The 15426-nt window shown below is 64.3% G+C and overlaps 1 protein-coding gene across 1 annotated transcript; it reads left to right on the forward strand.

The window, feature by feature from the left end:
* Positions 1–2674: 2674 nt before the first annotated feature.
* Il12rb1 (interleukin 12 receptor subunit beta 1) lies at positions 2675–14632 on the forward strand. Its single transcript, XM_077796485.1, has 17 exons — positions 2675–2738; positions 2915–2995; positions 3853–3912; positions 4939–5056; positions 5267–5436; positions 5813–5967; positions 6646–6679; positions 7064–7138; positions 7545–7627; positions 8144–8587; positions 9296–9533; positions 10372–10509; positions 10742–10894; positions 12024–12158; positions 12532–12628; positions 12890–12971; positions 13669–14632. Exons 1-17 carry the CDS (start codon positions 2684–2686, stop codon positions 14053–14055), a joined length of 2505 nt encoding a protein of 834 aa, XP_077652611.1. The 5' UTR covers positions 2675–2683; the 3' UTR covers positions 14056–14632.
* The last annotated feature ends 794 nt before the right edge of the window (positions 14633–15426 follow it).

Consider the following 15426-nt stretch of genomic DNA (forward strand, 5'->3'; position numbering starts at 1 on the left):
ATGGCGAGTTCAAAGCCAGCCTCAGCCACAGCGAGGCCCTCAGCAAGACCTCGCCCACCATGCTCGATGCTCTGGAGGCTGACAAGTCCCCGTTGGTGGCAGGGGCTGTTCCTATGGACGGGCACCTGTAAATGTGGAGGCTGGTGAGGGAGTAGGTTCTCTCCTGGGAGACTCCTGCTCACCCCTCAACACCCTCTTTAATGCCCCCTAGGGACCTTGGTCTCTTGGTCTCTTGGGCTGAAGGTCACTCTCCCCAGGAAGACGGGTGGGGGGTGGGGAGGCTCTGCGGTTGCCCTTGTCACGATTTCCGGCTCCTGTGACCTACACTTTCCTGCTTCCCCTCCCCCACTCTGTGGGGCGCCGAAAGTGGGGCGCCCCGGGAGCTTCTCTGGCAGCTGACAAGGGCCCCTGGGGGGGGGAGGGGGAGAGGGAGGGTTGGTGCCCAGAGGTGGCACCGGGAAGGTGAGACCCGTGAGCTCAGTGTGACCCCGACGAGGGTAGAAAGGCCACCTCACATGCAGCTGGGGTCCCCCTTGCTCACGGCCCCCCACGGCTCCCCAGGGCCCTTGGGCAAGGCAGGCCCCCTCCCCTGGCTCTCCAGGCCCCTGCGCCTCCAGTGTCACCTCCCCACACAGAGCCCCAGGCCCTCTGTGACGGGCTACTGTTCCTCCAAGCGTCTCCTCCAGAGGAGGCCGAGGCCCGAGTGCCATCTACCCCTGGACACCCAGCTCCAAGCCCCAGGCACGGTGGCCCACGCCTGTCACCCCAGCACGCGGGAGGCTGAGGCAGGAGGATCGCGAGTTCAAAGCCAGCCTCAGCAAGAGCGAGGCCCTGAGCAGCTCAGGGAGGCCCTGTCTCTCACTAAAACACAGAATAGGGCTGGGGACCGGCTTGGTGGCCGGGGCCCCTGAGCTCAGTCCTCCTCCTCCAGGAAGCCCTCCCTCCCAGCTCACAGCTGTCCCTGCCCCAGGGGCTGGGGAACCTGGTCCAGTCCTCCCCTCCCTCCCTCCCTGTCTACCCAGGGGCCGCTCTGGCTTTGGGATGAGGAAGACACGTTAGCAGGACAGAGGCCACTGGGGGGCACCCGTGACAAGGGCCAGTGTCCCTGGCTGGCGGTGGGCGCCGTCCCCTCTCCTCTCTCAGGCCTGGCTCTGCAGGGTGGGGGCCAGGCCTGGGAGGCCGCTGCTGGAACCTTCTGTCCTTCAGCCGGAGCCTGGGGTGGCCCCCCTGTGCCTCAGGTCCCCCCCTGTGACCCGGACAGGGGGCTCCCGGGGCCAGAAGGGCTGCGAGGCCCAGGTTGGGGCCGCCCCCTCCGTCTGTGTCTCTCGGTCTTATCTCTCCGTGTCTCTGGGTCTCTGTCTCTGCCCCTCCCCCGCCCTGGCCGGGTCCCGTGGCCAGTGAAGGCTGCTGTGTGCGGGGTCACGGGCTCTCCGTCCCCGTGGTGCCAGGACCAGGACACTGCTTCTTTGTCCCCAGGCACTGACCTCACCGTCCCTGGGCCGCCTGACCCCGGCCGCCCCGCTGTCCCTGGCTCCTCCTCCGGGGGGCGACCTTGCCAAGGCTGAGCCGCGCCCTGTCGCCGGCCTCGGTCTCCCCAGGTGCCCCATCCCAGGAAGGGCCCTCCCCACCTCGGAGCCCTGGGACCCCGGGAACGTGTCCCTTCAGGGGAGGTCACACGACCCAAATCCACCCTTTCAGAAAGGACGATGCGGTTGACATGGAGCTCGCTCTCAGGGGGCGCAACAGCAGCCCCACCTGGTTCTAGAACATTCCCGTCCCCCAAAGGAGACTGCACACAGGAGCCCCACTCCCTGCCCTCAGCCCCCAGCAACGCACCTGCTCCGTGGCTCTGGGGACCGCCCGCTCTGGGCACTTCCCAGCAGCAGAGCCACCTCCCCAGGATTTATTATTTTTTATTTTTGTTGTTGTAAATCAGGGTCTCAGTGAGTTGCTGAGGCTGGCCTCCCGCTTGCCATCCTCCTGCCTCAGCCTCCCGAGCTGTTGGGATGACAGGGGTGCACCATCATGCCGAGCCAAAGATTAAGGACGTAAAGTGACCCAGGGCACCCGAGGCAGGACTCTGGACGTGGGGAGCGGGTGCTCTGGCGGACGTGGCGCACCGCGAGTGCCTCACAACAATTTGTTGGATGAAAGAATTCAAGATGTTCGAGGACTCGGGAGGCTGAGGCAGGAGGATGGCAAGTGGAGGCCAGCCTGGGCAACTTAGAGACCGTGTCTCAAAATACAAAATAAAAGGACCGAGAAGGCTGCTCACTGGTGGAGGCTCCTGGGTTTGAACCCAATGTTAAAAAGACAAAAATCCTGCCCAAGGACCCTGTGGCCCGGCCAGCCCTGGGGTCTGAGGCGGGGTTAGAGAGGACTCGGGGACGGGGCCGAGAGCTGCAGGTGACTCTCAGGGCCATCCCCGGGGTGTCCAGCTGGGCCCAGGGCTAGCAGGGCAGGGCGCCGAGCCTCAGGGCCCGACGTGCCCCAAGGTGGGTTCCTGCGGGGTGAGGTCACCGCTGTGGCTTCCTGGGTTTCTCTTTCAGTGTGACTGCGCCTGTGACACTTTTTTTCCTTTCCTTTTCACGGTTCTGCTTCAGTGAGTTCCGGGAGGGGACAGTGTGGTGGCCGTCCTGGGTGCTGAGAAGCTGCTTGGAACCCGAGGCTCCTCGTGGACCCGATGGGGCGGCCGGTGGCTGTGCTGCGTGTCCTCCTCCTCCTGTGGTCCAGCCGGGGTGAGGCACGGTCCCCAGCCGCCACCCGCTGCTCCTGGTCGGGACTGATGGGTGGAGGCCCCGGGTTCGAGGGTCCTGCCCTGAGTGGGAGGGACCTGGCGATCCTGGCTCTGGGCTCGGACCCCTCCCGGGCCTTGCTTTTCTCTTTTGTGGACTGGACCCTCCCCACCTCCCAGAGTTCACTGAGGGGACACCCAGGGCAGCGGTGGAGAGCGAGCTGGCGCGTGGCAGGCGCGTGGCAGGGTGCACACAGTCATGTACGTATCAGGTGAGGACGGGTCACTGGGGTGGCTGGGTTCAGACTCTGAACCCCTCTCTGCTCCTGCTGCTGTGTGACTCTGGGCAGATTCTGTGCCTCTCTGTGCTTTCGTTTCCTCCTCTGTAAACTGGGGATCCGCAGGGTGCAGACTCAGCCCTCGAGTCTGAGGTGCTGAAGGTACCCCGCGGGGACTTCAGGAGCCAGACGGGGTAGAGAGCAGGGCAGGGGAGGCCCCGAGGCCGGGATCCCTTGGGAGTTGCTCACTGGTGGTGGCCCTGGATGGTCAGCCCTGGGGAGAGAGGGGGTGGGGTGGTGGAGGGTCTGTGTCGGGGTGTGTGGGCGCCAGGCTCCCCTGACTCCGCCCACGGCAGCCCCTGCCCCGACGTGTCGAGTTCTGCCTCTGGTGGACAGTGGTGCTGCCACCAGCTTTTCCCCAGGCGCCCCCCACACGTCCCGCCTGCCAGGTTCTGGGTCTCACTGCTCTTTCCTGCTGGGGGGACCCCCTGGAGAGACCCCAACTGCATATCTTAGTGTCCACTGTGAAATTTCCACCCAGCCACCAAGGGCTAAGGGGTGGTGGATGAGGGAGGAGTGGGCTGAGGGACGAGTGGATGGAGGGGGTGGTGGACAGAATGGCCGGTGCTTGACAGATGAAGGGGGTCCACTAGGACCCCAGACTCAGCATCAACAGACGGTGGTAGATGGAAGGGTGGGTTGGCGGGCGGCTAGACAGATCCAGGTGGGTGGATGAGGGGTGGATGGACAGGTGATGATCACTTGGATGTAGACCCCAAGCTGAGCCCCTGTCCCCAAACAGTGCAAGGCCAGAAGTGTCATCCTCTCTCGTTCCCCCAGCTGCCTGCAGAGCCATCGAGTGCTCGGTTCGGGACCTGCCGGATCCGGACACCGACTCAGGTTCGAGGCGTGAGGACTGCGTGGCGCTGGGCTCCGCCTCTCCCGGCCACGGCAGCCCCACCTGGGGTCTCGGGGACCCTGAGCACCCCCCGCCGGCCCATCCTCACCCTCTCAGCCTGGTGTGTGTGTCACCAGCTGGTCACCGGGTGTCGGGGGTGGTGGTGGTTAGGCGTGCCCGGGTGAAGCTGCGGTGTCCCCAGAGTAGGTATCGCTGTCCCAGGCTCACTAAGTACCCACAAAGGCTCCGGTGCCCCGTGGGCACGCCATCATTTCCACTGTCGAAGGTGATCTGCTCGTCCGGCAGTGGTGGCACACTGTGGAGTGCCAGTTCTTCAGGAGGCTGAGGCAGGAGGATCATTGGAGCCCAGGAGTTTGAGGCCAGTCTGGGCAGCAGAGCAAGACTCCATCTCAATTTTTTTTTTTACTGAGCATCTACTATGTGCAGACCCAATTCCAGATGTAGGGAATAAGTTGTGAGCCCCACAGTCCTCCCAGGACAGCCTCGTGGAGGCCAGAGCACAGGTGAACCGGTGCACGTGCTGCACAGGATGGCACACACTGGAAAAGCAGGCGGCTGAGGGAGGAGGAGGCTGCTGTGGGCCAGCTGGGGGCCAGGAGGTGACATAAATGAGCAATGGGGCTGTTGAGATCTGGGGAAGGAGCAGGAAGGAGCAGGGTGTGGCTCCGTGGTAGAGCATCTGCTTGGTATGTGCCAGCGGCTGAGTCTCATCCATCTCCGCTAATGAAAAAAAGATCTGTGGGAAGGGCTTTCCAGGTAGAGGGCACAGCATGTGCAAAGGCCCTGAGGTGGGAGCAAACCTGGCATGTTGGAGGCCGAGAAAGGAGGCTGGTGGGGTTGAGGTGGGGACATGGGAAGGACTCAGGGAGAGTGTCGGGATCCACAGAAGGTTTAGGCAGAAGTGTCTGCTCCATGACACTGTGACGGAGTTTCATTGCCTGGGAGCGGGTCCCTGTGGGGAAGCTGCGCCCCCTGTGGTTCTCCCCAGACCCCGGGGTCTCTTGCAGGCTCTGCCTCGGGGCCCACCGACCTGAGCTGCTATCGGGTGGACAGCGAAAGTGTCTATGAGTGCTCCTGGCGGTACGAGGGTCCCACAGACGGCGTCAGCCACTTCCTGTGGTGCCGGTGAGGACTCCACCGAGGTCCCCAAACCCTGACCCCTGTTCAGCCCTTGCTCCCGTCATCGACACTGCCCCGCCCCCAGACCGGCTCTCAGAAGGGAGATGCTGGGAGAATTTGGGGTCCCCCTAAGCCCCCAGTCCTAAGTCGATCCCTACATAACCCCCGAGGTCCACTAGGACCCCAGACTCGGCACCGACACGCTCCTCCCTGCAGCCGGCAGGAGGGGTGCTGCTGCTACTTCCCCGCGGGCGGGGACACCAGGCTGCAGTTCTCGGACCAGGACGGGGTGCCCGTGCTGCGCAACGTCACGCTCTGGGTGGAGTCTCGGGCGGGGAACCGGTCGGAGAAGTCGCCCAGCGTTTCCCTGAGGCTCTCCACGTGGGGTCAGCATCTGCTCGATTCCTGGACCCTCTCCAGCCTCACAAGCCCCCGGCCTCCAAGCCTAGACCTGGAGGGGGATCCCAGGGTGACATCCAACTCTGGAGTGTGGTGACAGGGCCGTCTTCATGGTGCCCTGGCCAAAATCCCCTCTTGCTGGGCACTTAGGTTGCTTCTCGCTGGCCCTGTCTCCAAAGTGCACCTGAGGTCGGGTGCCCAGGGGACGCGGCCTGTGGGCCCCACGGAGGAGGGGGCGTGGGCCACCCTGGTTCTCGCGGGGGACCCAGTTGATGACCCGGGTCGGGCCAGCCACGGGCAGAGGCGGGACCATCGAGTCACACACGTGGGGCCATCTCCTCCAACCGCCACCTCTGCTTCCAGTCCGATACCACCCTCCCCCGGGCGACATCAGGGTGTCCAGTGCGTCCGGGCAGCCGCGGTGGGAGTGGGCGACCCGGCAGGAGAAGGCCGAGGCCCAGCAGGACAGGGCGGAGGTGCAGCTCCGGCACCGGACACCCAGCGGCTCGTGGGAATGGGTGAGTTTCCTCCACGGGTCAAGAGTGGACCCGGCCTCTCTCGGGGACCCTCAAGTTCCCATGGGTCTCACCATCTCCACAGCCGCGCCCCTCCCTGGCCTCCACCCTGCCCAGGTCAGCCTCCAAGGTCTTTCCGACACTCCCCCTGCGGGCTGCCACCTCCCCGGCTCACACGCCCGCCATGGCTCCCTATTACCTATTGCCGCCCGCTCCCCACGCCCCCCTCTGGCCAGGCTCAGGGTTCCTCAGGCCCAGGATCCGCGCTCCCCACTGCCCTTCCTGGGCCTTCTCCTTGTCACCTGAACCCAGGCACAGCCAACCGCTTTCTGCTGAAGGCCCCTGAGCATCCGGCCAGGCAGGGCTCCACCCCCGGCCGCTGTCACCCAGGCAGGGCCAAGCTGAGCTTGCGGGAGCCCCAGCCCCAGCTGGGCGCGGTGGCCCACGCCTGCCATCCCAGCAGCTGGGGAGGCTGAGGCAGGAGGATCACGAGTTCAAAGCCAGCCTCAGCCACTCAGGGAGACCCTGTCTCTAGATGAAAGACAAAACAGGGCTGCGATGTGGCTCCTTGGTCGAGGGCCCCCGGGTTCAATCCCTGGGACCCCCCTCAATTTCTTTTTAAATAGCTGAAGTTGTCAGCACCGAAGTGTAAACAGACGGTGTCACATGGCCTCTCTCTAGGGCGACTGTGGACCTCAGGATGCTTCGGGCCTCGGTGAGAATGAGTCACAACAGCAGCAGCAAAGGCAGCCGCTGCCAGGAGACGTTAACTGAGCACCTACTGTCGGCCTCGCCCTCTGCAAAGGCCTCGGTTGGGTTATTTCCATTTTGCAAGTGAAAAAACAAAGCAAGGATTGGGATGGGGGAGGCGCTGAGGAGCCCTTGGCCAAGGTCCCACCCTGGGGGGGGGGTCCAGCTCCCACCTGGGGCAGGGGCTAGTGGACACACCCAGGAACCCAAGGGGACAGGGCCTGGCTCCCTCCTGCCTGGCTGTGTACACAGCTGGAGCTCCTAAGTGCGTGAGAGCTGAGCGACTAGTGCCAAGCCCTGGGTGACCCCGTGGGACTGACGTCCGGCCTGTGTGGCGCCCCTCCCCCAGAGTCCTGCCTGTGTCCCCTGGGGACGGACGGAGCCCGGGAATGCCAGTTTCGGCGGCGGCGGCGGTTGGCATCGGGTGCCGCGGGAGGTCCCTGGAGTAGCTGGGGCAGCTCTGTGTGTGTCCCCCCTGGTGAGAACGCCCAGGGCCACGGTGTCGGGGCCTTAGAAATGAGGCAGCAGGGCCAGGGCGGTCGCACGCCTGTCATCCCAGAGGCTTGGGAGGCTGAGGCAGGAGGATTGTGAGTTTGAGGCCAGCCTCAGCCGCTTGGTGAGATCCTGCGTGAAATACAATACAGAGGGGGGCGGCTGTAGCCCTTGCTCAGCACTACACGGCCCCAGGTCCATCTCTACACTAAAAGACGAGAAGAAGAAACGGGGCGGCGGGCATTAGACAGGAGGCAGTGGGAGTTAGACATAAGGCAATGTGTATTAGAAATCAGGCAGCGAGGGCGTAGGCTCAGCATGGGCTCCCCCCTCCGCAGCCACCCTCCCGCGCCCTGAGCTGAGGCTCTCCGTGGGACCCCTGGGCCCCGACGGGAGGAGGCTGCTCACGGTGCAGGGGCAGGTAATGGGGCCTCCAGGGGCTGCGGGTGGCCTGGGCAGGGGCGGGGACAGGAGGCTGGAGGGGGTGGGCGGGGAGCCTGGGGTTCCCGTGGGAGCCACCGAGCACATGGGCCGGGAGGGCGGTGGGCCCGGATCTCCGCGCAGAGCAGACAGAAACCAGGAGGCGGGAGGAGGGGGCAGACTCCAGCAGGTCTCTCTTGGGCTCAGTTTCTTCCAATTCAAATGCCTTTTCCTAGGAGCAATCTGGGCCTGAGCTAACGACTCCAAAGATTTGACTCTTTTTTTCTGAAATCGCAGTGGGTTTTGCCAGTCTGCCCCCCTCCCCAGACCAGCGTGCCCCGGCTCTGACTGCCCGTTTCCCAACAGCTCTGCCAGCATTGTGTTTGACTATTTTTTTATTTTTTAAGAAATTTCGGTGCATGTGATTGGCTGCGGTCCTGTCCCCCTGGGCTGTGGTGCTGTCTGCCCAGAGGACAGTGTTCAGGTGCCCACAGGCCATCTCTCGTCCCCATGACAGCTACCCCAGGTCAAGCTTCCGGAAGGCTGCCTCGAAGCCCCCACGGCCAGGGTGAACCTGTGTGTCCAGCTGCACATGCTGTCCTGCTCCTGCAAGGCCAAGGCCCAGAGGACCCGGCCCCTGCGGAGAAAGCTCCGCCTCTCGGGGGCTGCCTACGATGTGGCTGTCTTCTCCCAGAGCCACTTTGGCCGGAGCTCCAACAGGACCTGGCGCATTCCCGCCAACACCAGCACAGGTGCCTCTCGGTGGGGCGGCCGCCAGAGGGACCTGGAGCTGCGCAGCTCTTCTGAGCCTCACTCCACCAGCGAGAGGCCAGGGAGGCCAGGGAGGCCAGGGAGCGTAAGGGGCGCCCAAACCCATGATCCAGCTGGGCCTGGCTGTGCCGCCTGTCATCCCAGGGTCTCGGGAGGCCGAGGCAGGAGGATCACAAGTTCGAGGCCAGCCTCATCAACTTAGTGAGACCCTGTTTCAAAACACAAAAGGCCCATAGGTCAGTGGTGGGGTGCTCGCCCAGTGCATGCGAGGCCCTGGGTTCGATCCCCAGCCCTGAAAAATAAAACATGTCACCCCAACACCCTTAACCCGGGTGACTCCTTAAATTCCGTGCCCGAGCGCCACGCCACCCTGGGAAGGTGCAGGTGAGGCCCTGAGGCTCATTTTACAGATGCGACAACCACCCGAGGCTCAGAGATGTCCTGTCACTCCCGAGGGCGGCACAGCAGCGTGTGGTCAGCTCTGACCCGATTTGGGTGGCCGCCCTGCTGGGTGGACTCGGGCAGACCGCCCACCGCGTCCGGGCCTCAGTGTTGGCATCCGTCAAATGGGGCCATCACCGTCCCATCTCCCGGGGATCCGGCGCACGCAGCTGGTGTTCAATAGACGCTGCTTGTCTTCAGCCAAATGAGAAGCAGGGGCCCTGGTTTTGGGAAGTGGGGGGGATGGAGCCGGGGGTCGGGGTGCGTCCTGCTGCCTCTGAACTTGGCCTCTGTCCCCAGGGTCCAGCCCGGCTGGGCGTCTGTAGGGGAGGGAGACAGGGCGGCAGAGGTGGCCCCGTCCGGGCGAGGGAAGCCCTTCAGATGCTCCCCGCCGCCCGCGTCCAGCCCCCAGCTGCCCCCTGAGGGGACAGAGCTGGGCACAGACGTCCCTGGGCAGGAAGGTGGCCCGGGGACTGCACAGGCCGAGCAAAGGCGGCTGCCCTGGGTGACCCGCCATCCCCTTCCAGACCCAGGGCTCCTGAACATCAGTGTCGACGCCAAGGGGACCACCCTGAGCTGGCCCGCGGGGGACCCGGGCACCACCTACTGCATCGAGTGGCGGCAGCTGGACGGAGGGGGCGGCCCTGCCCTCTGCAGCCTGCTCACCCCCCGGGGCGCGGCCCCCGATGGACGAGGTACGTGAGTGGCCGCGTCCCCGCCAGGCCTCTGGGACGCCTCCTGAGACTGGACACAGGGGCGTCCAGGGCCCAGAGAGGCTCCGCTGTGGACTCAGGTCACACAGCTTGGGCGGGAACGGGGCCTCGGCCCTCCTCCTCTGCTGGCCCCGGCGCCTGGGCAGGCTGCACCCGGCAGGGAGCCTCTCTCACGTCCCAGGTGCCTGTTCAATATTTGCCGTCACCAGGGAAGGTGGCATTTAGCAGGTGCTGGTGACAGACTAATGAGGCCTCAGGAGGGGAGGGCGCTCTGTGGCCCGGGCGCCTCTGGCTCCCCCGCTTCCTGCCTGGGTCTCGCTGGAGCCCTAGGAAGCCACAGCCTCCACCTGGCCTTCTTTTTGAGATCCTGGGGAGGAACCCAGGGTCTTGAGTCCGCCAAGCACTCGCCCAACCATGACCCACACCCCTGGCTCCCCCTTTATTGGTGCCAGGGATTGACCCCTGGGGCGCTTAACCCCTGCGCCCCAGCCCCAGCCCTTTCTAGTTTTAATCTTGAGCAGCGTCTCACTGAGTTGCTTAGAGCCTTGCTAAGTTGCTGAGGCTGGCCTCCAACGTGTGATCCTCCTGCCTCAGCCTCCCAGTAGCTGGGATGCCAGGCGTGCAGCCGCCTGGTTGTGGAGGTGTCCCCGGCCTGACAGTGGGACAAAAGCACCCCACAGTGCGGGAGGGGCCAGGTGGGAGTGGACGGGGCAAGTTGGGGAAGGGATCTGGGAGGAGGGGATGTTGGCGCACGGGGCTCTGAAGCACGAGTGGGCAGAGGTGGTGACATGGTGGCCCCGGGGCCGCTCCCTCCTTCCAGTGGCTCACAGCTGGGGCCGAGGATCCGGGGCGCTGCTGTCGGAGGGCTGCTACCACCTGGCCATCTTCGCCTCTGCACACCCGAGGAACCCCACGTCCTGGTCCACGGTCCTGTCCACCCACTACTTCGGGGGCAGCGGTGAGTGACCCAATGCAGGCTCACCTCCCGGGGCCTCTGCAGCGGCTTCGGGCCTCAGGGGCCAGTGAACATGTCCCACCGCACGTCGGGTGCCAGCCGCCCACAGGTGACCAAGGCCAAGCACAGTGAGGGCCGAGGTGCGGGAGCCTCAGCGGCCAGTGTCCCCCATGTGCCAGGCTGGGCTTCGGGTGCTCGGCCCCGGCACTGACGGTGACGCTGCTGCTGGTTGCAGCCTCGGTGGCCGGGATCCCGCAGCGCGTGTCGGTGAGGAACCGCAGCAGGGACTCCGTGTCCGTAGACTGGTGGCCCTCGCTGCTGAGCACCTGCCGCGGCGTCCTGGAGGGGTACGTCGTGCGCTGCCAAGAGGAGGGCAGCCAGGGCTCAGGTACGCGGGCCCACAACTCTGGCTCGAGCTCCTTCTTGCTGTGTGACCCTGGGAACAATGCTGCCCCTCTCTGGGTCTTGATTTTCAACGAGAGAATTGAGCCGGATGCGGTGGTGCAGGCCTCTAATCCCTGGGGCTCAGGAGGCTGAGGCAGGAGGATCTGGAGTTCAAAGTCAGCCTCAGCAAAAAGCAAGGCCCTAAGCAACTCAGTGAGGCCCTGTCCCTAAATAGGATACAAAATAGGGCTGGGGGTGTGGCTCAATGGTCAAGCACTCCTGCGTTCAATCCCTGGCAGAGAGAGAGAGAGAGAGAGAGACAGAGAGAGAGAGAATGAATTGTAATCTATGGATTTGTTTAGTTTGCTTGGTTTTGTTTTTTTGCTCTCCTGGGGATTAGCTGGGGGTGCTCTACCACTGAGCTATGCCCCCAGCCTTTTTATTTTATTTATGAGACGGAGTTCCTAAATTACTGAGGCTGGCCTCAAACTTGCCATCCTCCTGTCTCAGCCTCCTGCGTCGTTAGGATGACAGGTGTGCGCCACCGCTCCTGACTTTGGTTTCCTTCTTAGTGACATCCAGGGACTATATTCTCATTTAAAATTTTATTCAGTGTTTTATTTGATTCATTCAATTCCACAAACATTTATTTATTGTGCTGGAGATGCTGGGGAGGCTGGGGGGCGGGCAAAGCAGACAGAGCTAACCCTCACCCTCACCCTAAAGACAGGAAGGAGGTGGGGAGGAGCCCTGTGGGTATCTGGGGAACAGGGTCAGTCAGACCACATGGGAACAAGCAGTGCAAAGGCCCTGAGGTCGAGGAGCCTGGCCTCTTGGGGAGCAGAGTGGAGGCCAAAATGGCCGGAGCAGAGAGACCAAGGGGAGGGGCAGGAGAGAAGGTGGGAATTGGACGGGAAGCACGTGGCTTGCTATGCGTTTTGATGGGAAATGTTCCTGCAAGTGAGATGCACAGGGGCTGAGTGAGGGGCGCCAACTCAGCACATGGCCGGCAGCCCCTTCCTCAAAAGCCCGACCAGGGCTCAGTCCGCATCCAGGTGTCCTGGCAGCCTGAACCTGGCCTCCGGGGAGCAGGGGGTTCCGGGACCCACGGCTGCCTCCCCCACCCCCTGCAGAGAGGCTGGTGAAGACCACGCAGACCCAGGTCACCCTCGGGGGCCTCCGCGCGGGCAGGGCCTACACGGTGCAGGTGCGGGCGGACACGGTGTGGCTGCGGGGCGCCTGGAGCCAGCCGCAGAGCTTCAGCCTCGGTGAGCAGCCGCCTGCCCAGAGCGAGCCAGGCCCACGGCCTCCCCAGCGCGGCCCACCGCGGGCACCTGCGCCACCGAACTCCTACTCACCCCTCAGAGCCCGGCCCCAAACCTCCCTGCTCCAGGAAGCCTTCCCGCACTGGCCAGCCTCCCTCTGTCCTGGGCTGGCACCTTGGTTTGGGATTTCAGTGCTGTGCACTTATTTTGTGCCGGGTGTTTATTCCTACTTCTGGGCAGGTGGGGTACGGGTCCCTTGTGTCACCTTAGGGAAACTGTAACCTGTACGGGGCTGGCGGCCGGGGAGGGGGCGGCAGGTGGATGGAGGGTCTCGCCCTCCCTCATCCCTCCCCAACCCGAGCTCTCCCACCCCCAGAAGCCCAGGTTTCCAACCTGCCCATCCCCTTCCTGTCTCTGGGGAGCTTCGTGAGCGTCCTCCTCCTGGGTGTCCTTGGGTACCTCGGCCTCAACAGGTAACTTGTGTCTTCTCCCCGGGGTCGACCTGTAAGAGTCACAGCAATAACTATAGCCTCCCAACTCGAGGAGCGGGAGGCACGGTACCCACTTTACAGATGAGGAAACCGAGGTCCAGAGAGCCAGGGGTTGTTGGCCCAGCAGGGGGCAGAGGTGGGATTGAACCTGAATCTATAGGACCCCCCCATCCCACCCTCACACCTTTAATAACCTCATGTTGGTGAAAAAAATGAGCCAAATATGACCGAATTTGACTTAAGGGCCGCCCGGTACCTGTGTCCACCCCTGCCCACACCCTGCGTCAGCACCGCTGTGGAGTTCCCCAGCAGCCAAGGGAAGCAGGTAAATGTTCAATGTTTCAAATTCCAGCTCATGGCCGTGGTCACATACTCTGCGCAAAACTCTGCTGAGCAATGGCCCCCATGTATTGGCTCATTTGATTCTTCCCCAGCCTGTTGAGATGGATCTCCCAAACCCCTGCCCCAAACCCTCTCCATCTACATGCGGGCGAGTAACGATCCAGAGAGATCATTTCCTAGCAGAGAAACAGAACTGATGGCGGGGGCATGCCAAGATGGTGGGCTTCAGACACAGCTGGATCCAGGGCTCTGGGGTCTCTCTCTCTCTCTATGTGGCCATGGTCCCTGTGGGCTCCTCTCCTAGGCAGCCTCAGTCTTCCCCAGGGGAGAAGAAGCCCTGTTGGGCCCTTTAACTGCAGCCAAAGTCTCAGGGTCATCACCGATTGGTCCAGCTTAGGTCACGTGCTTACCGCTCGGCCTATGGCTGGAACCAGGGGCTTAGGATGCTATGATTGGCTGAGCCAGGGTCACGTGCTCCTTGCTAGACCAGGGCGGGGCCACCTGCAGAGAGGAGGAGGGAGGCTTTTCCCAGAAAGACGTGGGGGTGCGGGGGCGGGGCCAGCAGGGCGCACCCTTAAATGGGTCTCAGGGTTTTAAAGAATCTGCCCCCAGGGCTGGGCCCCGCCCATGGGGGGTGGGGATGGCCCCGCCCAGCGCCTTGGCCCCGCCCTCCTTTCTAGCCGTGGCAATGGCCCATCCCGGGGGACTTCCCTGAAGAGGTGTCCCCTCAAGAGACCCTGGTGGTGGAGTTGTCCTGGAACAAAGGCGAGGGGACTGAGCCTCTGGAGGCGAAGACGGAGCTGCTGAGGGGTGTCCCAGAGCCAGGCCTGGACACAGAGCTGTCCCCGGAGGACAAGGGACAGGTGCAAGGACACCACCCGGAAGCCAAGGTCCTAGGGCCCGGCAAGCGGGACTGTCCAGATGGCAGCCCTGCCCAGGCGTCTAGACTCCCCTTGCTCCTGGAGGACCTGAGGCCGGGCCCCCCCAAGTTTGACGACCCTTGGTGGACGTGGAAACGCCAGGAAGAAATGGGAACACGCACCTCGTCTTCCAGAGAGGGAGACTGACCTGGCCGTCACCGAGGCTGGCATCCAGGGCTTACTGCACAACCAGCCTGTCCCCTCCAGACGCCAGGAAGAGCCCTTGAATTCCCACAGCTGGCCCTCGAGATGCCATGCCCATGTCAGGGGTGTGACCACTGAGGCCCAGAGTGGGTGAGTGCCTTGCCTGAGGCCACACAGCATGGGCCAGGACTCAAACTCAGGCCTCTGTGTCGGGAAACTGCTCCCCATCGCCCCGCCTCCGGCGCCCTGCCCTCCTCTCTAACCTCGGGCCACACCTGTTGCCACACGTCCTGTGACGGGAACCCTGGAAGCCACCAGGAAACTGCTGCGCCGCCCAGCCAGGCCTGACAGCCACGGGCCAGGGACAGGCCTGCCCTTGGCCGCTCTGCTGTGGGGAGGCCGGCGAGGGCTGCTGGGGTGATCCCAGAAGGTCCTCTTCCCAGGGCACTGGGTGGGGACTGGCGGGACTGTCCACGATCCCAAGAAGGGACCCGGGAGCTGCTCAGCGCTGGGGAAGCCGGGTCCCCTCCCGGCCTCGTCTTCTCTGTCACACGGGGTAGCCCGAGGCCGACCTCGCGGGGCTTTTGGAGGGGCGCAGCCTTCATAAAAGAGCCTCCTCTGTCCCCGACCTGTCCCCGCGGCAATGTCAATGTCCGGCTCCAAATCTCCAAATGGAAGCAGAGATTCCTTCCTCCTCCTCCCTCCTGGACGCCCCTCTCCCTCTGGGGGCTCCGGGATCACCTATTTGGGGGAGTCCCAGCCGGACGTGCATGGGGACTGGGCAGGGGAGGGACGGTGGGAGGGAGTTGGCGGGTCCCCGTGAGTGGCCTTGGTGGCCCCCAGGGGCCATCGTCGTCCCTCCTCACGCCCAGCGCCCGAGCAAACCCCTGGACCCCAGCGTCACCCTAAACCCACCCACTTCCTGCCCACACTGCCCCGCGGCCACCGCCCCTGTCCCCTGATCGCCGCGGCCAGGGCGGGGTCCCCGGACCGCCCCCCCCCCAGCTCCCGAGGAGGAACGCGCTGCGTCGACCCCGCCGCCGGCCACCAGGGGGCAGAGGCGGCGCGCGTCTCCCCGCGCGGCCCGCCCCGCCCCGCCCCCTCCAGGGCGTGAACCGACTTTTCCGGTTTCCGACGGGGGCGGGGGGGGGGAGCAAAGCCGAGGGCCCCCGAGGGGACCCGCCCTGGCGGGGGACGGGGCGGGGAGGCAGGAGGCCCAGGCCCCGCCCCACCTGGAGGCCTCACTTCCCCCTGGGGACGCAGATCCCTGGCCTGGGTCCACCCAGTGGCACAGGATCCCATTTGGTGGCCTCCAGAGTTGTCCACAAGCCCACTCCTAGGCACAGCCCCTTGGGTCCAAGGGACAGGCAACTT

The sequence above is a fragment of the Urocitellus parryii genome, chromosome 3, assembly GCF_045843805.1.
Source record: "Urocitellus parryii isolate mUroPar1 chromosome 3, mUroPar1.hap1, whole genome shotgun sequence".
Lineage (NCBI taxonomy): Eukaryota > Metazoa > Chordata > Mammalia > Rodentia > Sciuridae > Urocitellus > Urocitellus parryii.